We start from the raw sequence: 14533 nt of genomic DNA on the forward strand, positions 1-14533 counted from the left end.
TCTTCCCAGAAGAATGGAGCTTATTTTAAGAGCATGCTCTTTCTCTTCGATGTCACTCTCGTCTCAGATGAACTTTCATTCAGTAGCATCTCCTGTCTCACAGGCGAGCGACGGGAACAGGAAGCTGTTTGTTATCGATGAGATCGGGAAGATGGAGCTCTTCAGCCAGGCGTTTATCCGAGCGGTGAGACAGACTCTGGACAGCACAGACTGCACCATCCTGGGGACGATCCCTGTTCCGAAAGGGAGACCGCTGGGATTAGTGGAGGAGATCCGAGCAAGGAGGGACGTCAAGGTCTTTATGGTATGCACATGCAATTTTTGTTCTTAATAATAATAAAATATTAATATTTATTCTGCATATTTTATTATTATTTTCTTTTTTTTTCTCATTCCATTGATTTCTACTGTTAGATTTTTTTTCTTACACTTATTACACACACACACACACACACACACATGGTCAATATGGTCTAAAGTATTGGGACACCTGCCTGACGTCGATATATACCATGTGTGGCTCTTCCCCAAACTGTTCCCTCAAACACGATTGTATTGGATGTTCTTATTTATTATATTCGCCTTTACTTGGACTCTAAAAACATTCCAGTGTCCCAGTGCACAAAGAAAGCTCTATGAGGAGATGCTTTACATGGGTTGGAGTGGAAGATCTCCTGCTGTAGAGCTTCAACCTTATTTGGCTGAACAAATCTCCACAAATCTCAACGAGCTCAATTTCTCAAAAGAGTGGAGCTTATTACAGCAGCACATGGAGACTTGAGCTGCAACTAGAATATATAATTAATTTAATTTTGTATAATAATTAAATGATATATGCATAAATTACATATGCAAAAATTAAAAACAAGCATTTAAACGTGTAAAGGTAAACTTCCAGGTCCAGTTTTCTTTATTGTGTTTAATATAAAATTCCTCGGATGACTTGCGATGCATCGATTATCGATTCTATCGATTAGTTCTTGCAAACTAATGGAGACTAAATGTGGAATGGGATTAGAGGCTGACCGATTCATTAGTTTTGCAGATTAAACGGCATTGATAGTTGACGATCGGTTTTTCCGGGCTGCAGTATACAGTACGAGAGCGGCCTCTAGAGGCGAAGCACCGAATCTATTTGCTGTTTATCCGAAGTGTCTTTTTTTTTATTATTCATTTTGGGTGTAACTGTTTTTATTTATTTGGAGTGTTACTTTTTGTTTTATTGTTATTTTCATTATAATTTATATATATATATATATATATATATATATATATATATATATATATATATATATATATATATATCTCTGTCAATGGATCACCAGCTTCCTGACAGGCAGAAAACAACAGGTGAGACTGGGAGGTGTTACCTCCAGTATTCGGACAGTCAGCACTGGTGCTCCTCAGGGGTGTGTCCTTTCCCCACTGCTATTCTCCCTTTATACGAATGACTGCATATCAAGTGACCCAACTGTCAAACTCCTGAAATTTGCAGATGACACCACGCTCATTGGACTAATCCAAGATGGTGACGAGTCTGCATATAAGCAGGAGGTGAAGCAGCTGGTGCTATGGTGCAGTCAGAACAACCTTGAGCTAAACACACTCAAAACTGTGGAGATGATAGTGGACTTTAGGAAACATCCTTCAACACTACTCCCCCTCACAATATCCAACAACCTTGTGTCCCTGTGGAGAACTTCAAGTTTCTGGGCACTACCATTTCCCAAGACCTGAAATGGGAATCAAACATAAACTCGATTCTGAAAAGGCCCAGCAGAGGATGTACTTTCTAAGGCAATTAAGGAAGTACAGTCTGCCACAGGAGCTGTTGATACAGTTCTACACTGCAGTCATTGAATCTGTCCTGTGCTCATCAATCACCATCTGGTTTGGAGCAGCAACAAAACAGGACAGAAACAGACTGCAGAAAACTGTTAAAACAGCTGAAAAATCATTGGTGCCCCCTGCCCACTCTCCAGGACTTGTACCATACAAGAACCAGAAACCGGGCAGGAAAAATCATTAATGACCCTTCACACCCTGGACACAACATCTTTCAGCTCCTCCCTTCTGGCAGGCGCTACAGAACTTTGTTCACTAAAACTGCCAGACACAGGAACAGTTTCTTTCCCCAAGCAATCACCCTCACTAACAACTGACCATAATTATATTCCCTGCTCATATCTATGAGTACTGCACAGATCTGTCAGTCATCACATTATCTGTATATGTTGCACACACTATTGCTTCTGCTTCTATATACTGTACAAAGTTTTATAGTAAACTATCTCATCATACCTGGCACACAATACTGTCATTTGCACTACCATGCACTCCCACACTTTATGTACATTACTGGTCTGTATCCCTATTTATTACCCACACTGTCTATACTGTCTCATATTGTCTGTATTGTCTTGTATAGTCTGTTTTTGTCTTGTTGTGTCTGTTTTGTCATGTATAGGTTTTTATTTATGTCTGTACTTTTGAGAGTAACAAACAGCTGGAACCAAATTCCTTGTGTGTGTCAACACACTTGGCCAATAAACCTGATTCTGATTCTGATTCTGATATATATATATATATATATATATATATATATATATATATATATATATATATATATATATATATATATATATATATTTATTTATTTATTTATTTATTTATTTATTTATTTATTTCATTTTTCATTTCACGCAAATCTTGTGCTCAGGTGTCCACCAACTTTTGTCCATACAGTGTATAGTATTTTATAAATCAGATGTATTTTATCAATGAATTTCTTTACGTTCGGTTGTCTGATATTACTTCTATTTATATCTTAAACCTCACAGGTTACAAAAGAGAACAGAGACGACATTTTGGATGAAATCGTCGCCGCACTAAAGGAATGTCTAAAATAAATCTCCCCAAAGAGACAAGAGGAACCGTGGCATCAAACCTGAGACAAACCTGCATCATCAGAGCTGAGATGATTTTTTTTCCTCTCTTTTTTTTGTTTTGGAGAATCCTCAGTGGAAACGAGCAGCTCTTCTCCTGTTGTTTTGGATGTGTTCCAAAGGTTTTCGGCGTATAGAATCGCTTTATGTTCTGCAAACTTTATCATATGATGAAAAACTGACCTGAATGTTCGGTTTTCTTCTATAGAAAGTAGGGTTTTGTTTGTATTTATGCGTGCAATCTGTTTAAAATAAAAAATAAAAAACATGATTCCGGTGTCTGAAAATGCTTAAACAAAATGGAAATCATTTAAAATTTTCTAATAATATTCCTCAAATCTTTTACAAACTATTTCACCAATGAACATTGTACCAAATCAGCTTTACAGATATAAAGGTTCAAAAATAGAAATTAATATGTTAGTACCTATAGATTTGTCCCTATGAGTGAGTCAGTGGTTATGGAGGTGAAGGAAATCCTTCCTGAAATGGCACGAGGAAGAAACCTTTAGAGGAACCAGACTCAAAAGAACATCATCCTCATCACCGAAATGTCCATTCATTACAGTTCCATCATTGTTAAGGTGCGCTGTTCAGTGAAAGGTGCTGAAATGCAGAACTGTTCATGCAACCTGCAGTCTAAAGTCATTGTAGCAGACTGTGGATATAAATTACAGTCCAAATCCAACAGTAGCTTCACGTCTCTTTAGATCCTAGATGACACTATAACATTATGATCTCTTTATCATAGCACCTGTTAGTGGGTGGATATATTTATTAGGAAGAAAGTGAACATTTTGTCAAAATTGATGTTAGAAACAGGAAAAATGGGCAAGCATCAGTGAGTGAGTATGACAAATTGTGTCTAGGGTCAGAGCATCTCCAAAACTGCAGCTCTTGTAGGATGTTCCTGGTCTGCAGTGGTCAGTATTCATCAAAAGTGCTCCAAAGAAAGGAACAGTGGGGAATCGGCGACAGGGTCGTGTGTGGCCGAGGCTCCATGTGGTCCGATCCAACCGATGAGCTCCTGTAGCTCAAACTGCTGAAAGAGTTCAAGGTGTTGATGATCGACGGGTCACGACTGGCAGCAAAAGGGGACCAACACAATATTAGACAGGTGATCATATTGTTATGCCTGATTATAACATTATAACAGTATCGTTTACATATTACTTATGAGCCATATTTTGTATGTGTGTAGAAAATATTATAGTTAGTGTTTCAGTTTTAAGCAGGTTAAAGCTTCAAAGCCTTAAAGAAAAACAGTCAGACATCAAAATTGCTATAAAATTAAATATAAATAATATAATAATTCAGGCGCAAGTTCTAAAACCAATGAAACCCAGACCTAGTAGATCTAGTAGTGTATGCACTATTAGAAAGCATCCAGTAGGTGGCGGTAGTGGCGCTGGTGCGCTATTGGATAGCGCCGAGCAAAGCGAAGAAGAAGAAGAAAAACGATCCCGGAAACGGAAGTAGCCGGATTATTTTCTTACCGATCTGTTGTGTAAACACAATGGCGTGAGGCCTGGGTGATACTCCACAAATACTTCTTTTTAAAATTTGGTATTGCACTTTAAGCCTTTTATTTACTTTCTTTTTTTTCTGGATTTTAAACTTTTATTAATGTAGAAATGGTGAGTAGCGGTTTAGTAATTAAAAAAAAAAAAAAGACAATGACCCTCAATGCTGCAACGTTTACGTGACAAATACGATAAATTATATATATTTATTTTAATATAGTAGTGTTTTATGCTTAATGTTTTATTAATCGTGTGATGTAGCAAATATATCAAGTATTTACAATGAACTTTATGTACCTCGGAGTTTGGGTTTGAACATGAAGCAAAGCAACAAACCAGCATAAAAAAACTGTACAAAATTATAGCATTTACTTTACTTTCATTTCGTGTCTCAGCTCGAGAATGCAGTAAAAAGTATACAATAAATAAAACAGTATCGTATACAGAGCTTAAAAACACCCAGTCTTAATAATTTGTCACACACATGCAGGTTCCTGTCGTTTCTATGCAAAAAAAAAACCTCTGTAAAAGATTAAAAATAAACGAAACACAAATATTGGGCAGTGAACGAGTGGAAGAAAAGTTCTGTGGAGTCCAAATGGGACATGTATGTCTCCAACCGAAGAACTTGTGTAAGATGGAGAACAGGAGTGAAGATGTGATCAGACTCCCTCACCCCCACAGACACACATGGAGGTAGAAGATTAATGTTTTGGAGTCCGGAAAGTGAAAGTGAACCAACATGGCTATAAATCCAAACTTCAACACAGTGCAGTTCTGGACTGCGGTTCATCAGAACTGACTTCACTGTACGACAAGACGATGAGCCGAAGTGTATGTCCGAGTTCCGAGCATAATTTAGAGAGCAGACAGTCGTCTGGAGTGATATCTATCATGGAACGTCCTGCCCAGTCACTGCACCTCAATCCTGTTGAACTGCTCTGGGATGAACTGGATCAAAGGAAGAAATCTCCCCCTAGAGAAGAACATCTTAGGAGAGTTTTATAAATGGCACAGCAAAGTGTTTCAGATGAACGCTTGGAGAAATGAAGTGTCCGGATGATGAAAGTGTGTGAATCTGTTCTTCATGATGAAGTTCTGTACATTTACAAAATTGTTTGGTCAGAGTAAATCTTCATAACGTTACATGATCGAGTTTGTTGCATGGAAACAAAAGGAACATGCACGTGTCTTGTCAAAAACCATAAAAGACTCCAAGTTGAATGTTGGTTTTTCTGTGCAACATTTACATTTTTTTAATCTAATTTTTTTAATTTACACTTTCTCTAATCTCCTGATCTTTTCTTCCGCCAGGATAGTGAGACTTCAGAGTTTGACCACCATTCAGGACCTGAGATGAGCACAAACCAGGACAACGCTCCCGTTTACTGCATCTGTCGCAAACCAGACATCAACTGCTTCATGATGTAAGATGTTGAAACTAAACTTTACTTTCTATATCCAGGGTATGGACATGTGGACGCCGGTTTATCTGTAATATGACACTGGCACTGGATTGGAAGTCAAGAAATATGCAAAACAATTTGGGGTCATGTAAATTTTCCTCAGCCATCACATTAAAACAACCAACAGGTGACGTGAATTACGTTGTTCTAATATCACGTGTCAGTGGGATTGTTTTAATCAGCAAGTATACAGTCGGGTCTCAGAGTTGGTGCGTTGTAAGAGGGGAAAAAATGGGCAAGGATGTGAGTCAAGGGACAAATTGTAATGTCTAGGTCAGGGGTCCTCGAATCTTTTTCTGTGAGGGCCACATAATTTTTCCTTTCTTTAATAGGGACCGGGTCGGAAAACAGAAAACATGGTCCGGAGTGACTAGCAGTGCTATTGTGGAGATTTTATTGATATTTATTTTGCCTTCCTAATGCTAGATTAGGTTATTGAAATCAAAACATTTACTTACATATGCATATGGTTGGTGGGTGAATCGAACAAATAATTAGAATATGTTAATTATATGAATAAATTATAAATAATGTACCATTAAAAAAAACATCATGTGGTGTCAGTGATTGACCTCTAGAGGCCGCTCTTGTAACGACAGGAAAAACTATCTGTATTGATTTTGCCCATCGGTGCAGATTAATCGCACCTTGAAATGAAGTCTTGTGAAGTCCAGGCCTCGGTGCTGGTTCGGTCGCACAAGCAGAACACAACACTACGTAGGTGGTTTTAATGTTCTGGCTGATGTGTGTATGATCTGGTACTGTGTGAAAAGTCGATCGGTTGCAAATTCACTCCGATCGCGATCCACTGTTTCGGGCCGGTATTGGCTCCGGTACCGATCCTCAGCGTCAGAGTAGCATGTTAAGCAGCTGTTGCGATGCTCATAACGCACTATTTTGTGATTCACTGTTTTACCATACAGCGGTTGTGACAACTGCAATGAGTGGTTTCATGGCGACTGCATTAATATATCGGAGAAGATGGCAAAATCCATTAGGGTGTGGTACTGTGAGAAATGTCGCAGTGAGTATCACTTGGCCGAGCTCATTTCAGACTTTTGCATCTTGGCGTAACAGAAAGGAGCTTGCTTTGCTGCTTTTTTTTTTTTTTTTTCTGCTTCTTCTTCTGCTGCTTCTTCTTCTTCTTTATCCTCCAGATTATTTTTTTGCTTTGCTGAACAGAGTTTGCCCTCTTTCCTAGTTAAGGACGAGGCTTTAGAGATGAAACATCGCGCCAAGAAAAGCCGTGAGCGAGAGTCAGACGGAGACGAGATGGAGACGGAGTTCGATTTTAAGAACGATCGCCGCCGAGGGTCGCGGGTAAACCGACGCCGCCTCACGTCACCCGTGAAGACGATCAGACGATTTTCCTTATAAATGATACATTTCCTTGTTTTTCCCCTGCAGATTAAGCGCTCGGCGCGCATGTGCGGGGAGTGCGAGCCTTGCCTGCGCACCGAGGACTGCGCTCAGTGTGATTTCTGCAAGGACATGAAGAAGTTCGGCGGCCCAAACAAGATCAGGCAGAAGTGCCGACTCAGGCAGTGTGAAGTGCGCGCCAGGGTGAGTGTCTCAGACGTTCACTTTCCCATCTGTCTATTAGGTGAATTTCCCCTGTGATTAAAATCAAGCTCAAGATCATACCATAAGATATTTAAGATGAGCCTTTCTTTCTTCTGGGAATGAAAAACGGATGTGTAAATGAGATGTGAAGCTCTGAAGCAAGCTGTGAAACGACGTAGTTTCTGATCGTCATGATTCTTGCGCTGTAGAAAATGCTGCGGGTGAAGGAAGAGGAGATGTCCATGTCTAAAGGCCAAGAACGCTTCCAGTCCGACTACCCTCTGTCCGACGAGTACAGCGAGAACGAGCTGGAGCTCTACCAGCAGTACTGCTCCGGGAAATACGCCGACCACGTACGTCACGTCCACACGCCTCATCACACCACGCTCGGGGTGTAACGGATCGGTTCCAATCAATTTCCGTGAACGACAGTTAAATGTTTAAAAGATTTGCATAAATGTGCATAAATATGCATAAATTAAATTGATTAAATAAAATAGTTTACATTTGTTAGACACCATTTGGGTAACGTGTGTGTGTGTGTGTGTGTGTGTTTAATATGTAACTTTCCATAGATATGTTCTACTTATTGATTCGTTCAATTTATTTATTCACAATTGAATCCATTCATTCACTCCCTCGATATGCAGAATTGTCCGGATCTTCTCCTTAGAAAAGAAATTTCCGAAGCTCCACGTCGCTAGACCGTGCATCTGGTTACTGATTAGCGAAGCGCTGCAGACATTAGCCAGCGAGGTCTATGCCGGAGAAGGGAATCTACAGCCGAATGCTATAAATCTTATGAAAGACTTGTGCGTTTTCTCTGCCAGGGATGGAACAGCGACGAAGAAGACGGAGCGTACCTCGATCCCACCATGCGAAAGAGAGCCGTGAAGGTCAAGCACGTGAAGAGGAGAGAGAAGCGATCGGAGAAAAAGGTTATTTGCCCACACAAATGCCAGCACAGCAGAGAAGTTATGTGCCGAGCTTGCACATTTTCCAGACGATTGCAGCCTTTTCCCTCTTTATTTCAACTTTTTTTTTTGTCGCTTTATATATTCACAGTTTTCGTTCATTTGGCGTTTTAATTAAGAATTTCAACCTACCTAAAAAAAATCCAAAAATGGTTGTTACTATAGAAACGATATCACGTGATTTTAATATAAACCTTAAACATTCTGTGACCAATCAGATTGTTTTCTTTGATCAGAAAGAGGAGAATAAACCCCGTAAACACAAGCCGAAGCAGAAGCACAGGGACAAGGTGAGACACAGCGAGAAGACCGAAGCTCGAGACAGCAGTGAAGTCAGACAGTGTCTCGGGCCGGGATGCGTTGAAGCCGCACGTCTCAACTCCAAGTACTGCTCCGATGACTGCGGCATGAAGCTCGCCGCCAAGTAAGAGCCGAGAATAACACGCCGCGTGCTCCTGATCGTTAACGTGCCTTCTAACCGATGCTAATATAACTAGCTGTTCTGTTCCTCGGTTTCCATCAGCCGGATCTATGAGATCCTCCCTCAGCGTATCCAGCAGTGGCAGCAGAGCCCCTGCATCGCCGAGGAGCAGGGAAAGAAGCTTCTGGAACGCATCCGGCGCGAGCAGCAGCTAGCCCGGACACGGCTCACGGATATGGAGAAACGTTTCCATGAGCTGGAGGGCATCATCGCTAAGGCAAAGCAGCAGGTCGTGCAACACGACGAAGAGGTAACACGCCGCAGCAACGGTCGCAAGCGTCTCTTCGATATGTGCGTCACACCACTCTCTGAGCTCTCTCTCTCTCTCTGTCGCCCCCTGCAGGTGAACGAAGGAGACGACGACACGGACCTTCAGATTTTCTGCGTCTCCTGCAGTCACCCGGTCAACCCCAAGGTGGCGCTACGTCACATGGAGAGATGTTATTCCAAGGTGAGCCAATTTGCTTTTCTATACGTGCGTTTATATATGTTTTTATATGATCGTGAAATAATTTCCTGTCTTGCAACAGTACGAGAGTCAGACATCTTTCGGATCGATGTATCCCACACGCATAGAAGGGTGAGTAAACCGAATTAACGAATTTGGAGTTCTAAAGATTTTTTACTTTTAATTATACACCTAATGCCATTATTTATGGTGTCTATTGTTAAAATCGCTGAATCTTACTGTCCCTGATATATACACACTCATATCAATGATTTTAGATATAAACATTACTACTTTTTTTCTCCTCTAGTGCAACGAGGTTGTTCTGCGATGTATACAATCCTCAAAGCAAAACCTACTGCAAAAGGCTTCAGGTTCTCTGTCCTGAACATTCCCGAGATCCAAAGGTAGGATTTTTTCCCACGCTTTTTTTTTTAACTAATTCATCTGAACTTACTCTCTAAAACTACCCTACAGAGACAAAAGTATTGGGACACCTGACTTTTCCAGCCATATTTGGTTCTTTCCCAAACTTTCAGCATCTCAATGCCCCTGTGCACAAATCCAGCTCCATGAAGATCTGCTTTATGAGTTGGAGTGGAAGATGATCTGCTACAGAGCCTACAAAAACCCTATTGAACACTTTGGGATGAATTTTTTAAACGAGCGAATGGAGACTCAAAGTGGAATGAGATGTGTGTAAAAAAAAAAGATATGGATCCTATAGTCTGGTTTCTGCAAACTTTTATACATAAAGCACAGGAGTGTTTTATTTTATTTTATTTTAGATTGATTGTTGATATTTGTAATCTGTGCTTGTAAAAAAAAAAAAAAAAAAAACAGGAAACACTGCCCCCTAGCGGCGGGACGGCACTTCGCATAGTTGTAGATGTAGTTCATGTGCGCTTTAAATTGGCGTAGACCTTATTTACGACTATCTGGAAGCATTTGAAGTTCTCGCGGCGCACACAAAACAAGGGCGGGCCTTGTGTTTGACAGTTGTGATGTACCGTTGCCATTTTAAGCGAATGCAACTAAACAATCTAATTTGTGTCCGTAGGTCCCAGCAGATGAAGTGTGCGGATGTCCTTTGGTGCGCGACGTCTTCGAGCCCACGGGGGAGTACTGCCGTGTGTCGAAGCGCAAATGTAACAAACACTACTGTTGGGAGAAACTCCGCCGGGCCGAGGTGGACCTGGAAAGAGTCCGAGTGGTTAGTTGTATCGGTGTTTGGTTTTGATAACATGCTGCCTTGTTTGTCTAATAAGCGAAACCGAATCCATGAATTCACACCCGCACTCTGCTCCTGTCTCTGTTTCCCAGTGGTACAAGTTGGACGAGTTGTTTGAACAGGAGCGTAACATGCGGATAGCAATGACGAACCGCGCGGGTCTCCTGGCTCTCATGCTTCATCAGACCATTCAACACGACCCACATTCAACAGACCTGCGTGCCAGCAAGGACAGATAATCAGCCAGGACTTTATATATATTTATATATACATTTTTCGATTATTGTAGTGACTGTTAGACATTTTACATTAAAATAAACACATGCTGGTAATCACTTTGTAAACAAACAGCATAATGGCTGCTGGGATTCAAATAAAGATTTTATCAGCGCTCCAGGCATTATATAATGAATTAATCAGTGTATTATATAGTTATTAATCAATCATTATACTGTTCTACATTTTTAAGGTTTAGACAGTAATCGGTGCTCGTCTTGTTATTAAGAAGCAAGAATTGTGTGTTGTATTATAACAAAATAATAATAAAAGTTTGTGTGGAATTTTTTCTTTCTTTTGTGAAATTATTTCCAAAAGAAATTCGTTGCAACACTTTCAAAGTGTACATCATTCATTCATGAGATTGCTCTTCTCGTTCACATACTATTACTAATATTATAATTATCATACTTCAATGAACATAAAATAAAGTGCAAGACACAAAAACACACGCAAATTAACCACCAGCATGAACCCAAATGTAGCTACTAAAGCAAAAGGGCATCAGGTTGATTGGAGTCAAAAAGAACGCGGGTCAATTTTGAGCCTGTTCATTCCTGCTTGTTGGGTCTTGAGAAATGGCCCAAATAGATGTTGATACCATTGTTTAAATGGTAATCGGGGTCACACATCCGTTTGATCAGAGATGGTCCACACCTGGCCTGTTCACTGTTTTATAAAAACAAAAAAGTAAAAACACATCGTCTACCAGTAGTGCAGTAAAAATTGTGAAATACTTCTTGTGTTACTGTATTAAAGGAAAGGAGAAGGTTGTCATATAAACATTAAAGCACAGTGAAATTCTTTCTTCGCCTATCCCAGTGATATTAGGAGTCTGGGGACACATAATTGCTAAAGGAACCAATCAGTGGCAGCTTGGCGAGTCTCCTAAGGAATTGGTGGCTCAGTGGATAAGATGTTGATCTTCTAAACGGAAGGTTGTGAGTTCAAATCCCAGCACCATTAAGCTACCAATGCTGGGTCCTTAAGAAAGGCTCTTAACACTCAATTGAAATAACTATAACTCGCAATGGAAAAGGGCGTCTGCCCAAAAATGTAAATGAATTTTAACCCCCAAACCATCCAATCAGTAACCCGGAGCCGTAACCACTGACCTGATTACGCCTGGCTGCGAATTTCCAAAAATAGTGCTCCAGAAAGCTGCCGTGAACAAGGCGGGAATGCAAAATGTCGGCATGAGACGCAGCAGGAGAGTCAGACGGTTCACCACTTTTATTTTTAAACCATTTTTGTTTATAAGATAATCTCCCGCCCTTATAGACTGAATTTGGCATGTTAGCAGAAAAGACAAATGTCACCAAAATTTTATTATCCACCCTTTCAGATCAAATCCAAACATACAAATCAGAATCGGAATGGGTTTGTAATTTGTGACAGAAACTTCTAGGTACAGTATATACATTAAGGAGAAAAAAAGAAAATATGTATACAGAAAGAAAAGTCAGAACGACATACAAAATCCAGGCAGTTTACCTCATAAACACGGTGCATTATGTAAAGACGATTTTACTTTACCTGAACTCTGACCCTGCTCGAGCTTCATTTGACGATGTTAAATATTTAATTTTACATTTTTTTATTTTTTCATTTCTCCATTTCTCTATCAGATCCTATCTTTACTACGCCTAAAAGTATTTGGACAGCCGGTTCCAAGTCGGTTCCATGAAGGAGGTGGTAGCTTAGTGGTTAAAGCATTGGACTTTGGATTGGAAGGTCACAAGTTCAAACCACCAAGCTGCCCCTGCTGGGCCCTTGAGTAAGGCCCTTAACCCTCCCCTGCTCAGTTGTAAGTCGCTCTGAATAAGGGCCTCTGTCAAAATGCTGTATATGTAATGAAGATATGCTTAACATGGGTTGGAGTGGAAGATCTTCTGCTATAATTTTTCAGTCTGGGTGCACCCAGGCCTTCTCACCTCACCTTCATCAGTATCTGCCTTAACTAACTAGAATCAGCACAAAACTCCACAAGCACATGCCAAAATCTAGTGTAAGATCTTCCCAGAAGAGTGGTGCTTATATGAAAAACAAACATGAAATGTACATAAAAGTGCACTATATGAACAAAGGTTTTTTGGTCACCTGTCTTTTTCAGCCATACCTTCCTCCTCCTCAAACTGTTAGCAACAAAGTTGGAGGCACACAACTGTATAGGACGAGGTGCTAGCATTATATTTTTGCTTTAAGAGACCCAAACCTGTTCCAGCATTACAATCCCCCTGAGAACAAAACCAGCTCCTTGAGGATCTGGTTTGCTCTAGTCTAACATGTTCCCAGAAGACTGGAGGTTATTATATCAGGAAAAGGAGACTAAATGTGAAATGAGATGTTTAAAAAGAACCTAGAAATCTTATGGTCAGCTGTCTACAAACCTTTTTTTGTAATATTATGGTGATCAGTTGATCTTGAACACAAAGGCTACAAACAGACAAACAGTACTTCTGTTTATAATCATGCAAAAAATTTGAATAGAAAACCCGGCCCTTATAACTTAAATCTGTAAAGGGGTATTCCTCAGGGGTTGATCTTTTACTGTTCTAGATTTGAATACAGGTTTCACCTGAATCTATTTCTGAAAGAAAACCCCTGTTGTGAAACACTCCATAGAACTTTTAAGGTCCCAGAAGTACTGAAAACAAAATCAGTGTCAGCAATTTAGAACAAATCAAGTATCTGAGAAAGACGTTTGATTTTCGAACAAAAAGCTTAATATTTAAAATATATATAAAAGCTGTATTTTTTCTTACCCCACTTTTACCCTCACAATTACACTCATAATTTAATCACGTTTAGGCCAAACGTAACATTGAATCTAATGTAATTTACAGAAAACAAATATGAAATATTGAACCTGGTCTCTATCACTGACAGTTACAATGTCCGATTTCATAGTGCTGCAGGATCCTCAAACCTGATTGGTCGAAAAATAGGAAAATAACCGATTGATTTCTTGTTGATTTCTGTTACACAACACTAATAATTTGTACTTCAATACAGTAATCCCCCATTTATCGCGGTAATTACGTTCCAAAACCGCCCGCGATGAACAAAAAACCGCGACGCCACCCCAGAAATACTATTTTATGTATAAAAATACTGTACTGTATTAACATTTTACTACATTTTATAAATAATTATTATATTTTTATTAATAAATTTAATTATTTCAACATAAAACTCAATAACATAAAAACAATTCCCTATAAGTTTTTTGGTCTCTAATCTCTAATGAGATTTAAACAATTTCAGATTTTAATTTGAGATTTTGTAATAAATGTAATAAGCATTTAATGTGGTTGAACGTTTGCCATATAAGGTCTGGGTCCTTAGGAGCTCTTACTTTTCCCTGAGTCCCTTAGCACACTTTTGTTTCCTCACCAGTATCATGCTACAGAGAAAGATGTAAACTGAGTATTTATATATGGCGGAAAACCCTATACTTCATATGACTCGCTTTTTGCAGGAATCCAGTGATGGGCGGTCAGGGCCAGTAAATCCTTCTCTGCTGACATAAACACTATCAGAAGACCTACATTTCCAACCTTAATTCTAATATTTGTTCCATGAAATTGTATTAATTTATTTCCAACAGTTTATTATCTTCATTT

General features: G+C 39.6%; 2 protein-coding genes across 7 annotated transcripts in view; both read left to right on the forward strand.

Moving 5' to 3' along the window:
* Nucleotides 1-3216, forward strand: part of ntpcr (nucleoside-triphosphatase, cancer-related) — a 5092-nt gene extending 1876 nt beyond the window's left edge. Inside the window, exons 4-5 of the mRNA XM_046871521.1 lie at nucleotides 104-304; nucleotides 2841-3216. Of these exons, the coding sequence (XP_046727477.1) occupies nucleotides 104-304; nucleotides 2841-2909 (270 nt within the window). The 3' untranslated portion in view covers nucleotides 2910-3216. The remainder of the gene's footprint in view (nucleotides 1-103; nucleotides 305-2840) is intronic.
* Nucleotides 3217-4045: 829 nt separating this feature from the next.
* cxxc1a (CXXC finger protein 1a) lies at nucleotides 4046-11191 on the forward strand. 6 transcript variants are annotated; one of them, XM_046872055.1, is made up of 15 exons: nucleotides 4430-4477; nucleotides 4578-4582; nucleotides 5783-5895; nucleotides 6858-6958; nucleotides 7136-7254; nucleotides 7342-7497; nucleotides 7707-7850; nucleotides 8328-8435; nucleotides 8708-8895; nucleotides 8995-9202; nucleotides 9296-9403; nucleotides 9483-9532; nucleotides 9711-9807; nucleotides 10461-10613; nucleotides 10724-11191. In XM_046872055.1, the coding sequence occupies exons 2-15, from the start codon at nucleotides 4580-4582 to the stop codon at nucleotides 10868-10870; spliced, it is 1695 nt and encodes a 564-aa protein (XP_046728011.1). In that variant the 5' UTR covers nucleotides 4430-4477; nucleotides 4578-4579; the 3' UTR covers nucleotides 10871-11191. The 6 variants fall into 6 exon arrangements, with proteins under 6 accessions (XP_046728015.1, XP_046728013.1, XP_046728010.1 ...); XM_046872059.1 differs by lacking the exons at nucleotides 4430-4477; nucleotides 4578-4582 and adding an exon at nucleotides 4046-4062 and having other exon boundaries at nucleotides 5788-5895; XM_046872057.1 differs by lacking the exon at nucleotides 4578-4582 and having other exon boundaries at nucleotides 4399-4511.
* Nucleotides 11192-14533: the final 3342 nt, after the last annotated feature.

Source organism: Silurus meridionalis, chromosome 17 (assembly GCF_014805685.1).
Source record: "Silurus meridionalis isolate SWU-2019-XX chromosome 17, ASM1480568v1, whole genome shotgun sequence".
Classification (NCBI taxonomy): Eukaryota; Metazoa; Chordata; class Actinopteri; order Siluriformes; family Siluridae; genus Silurus; species Silurus meridionalis.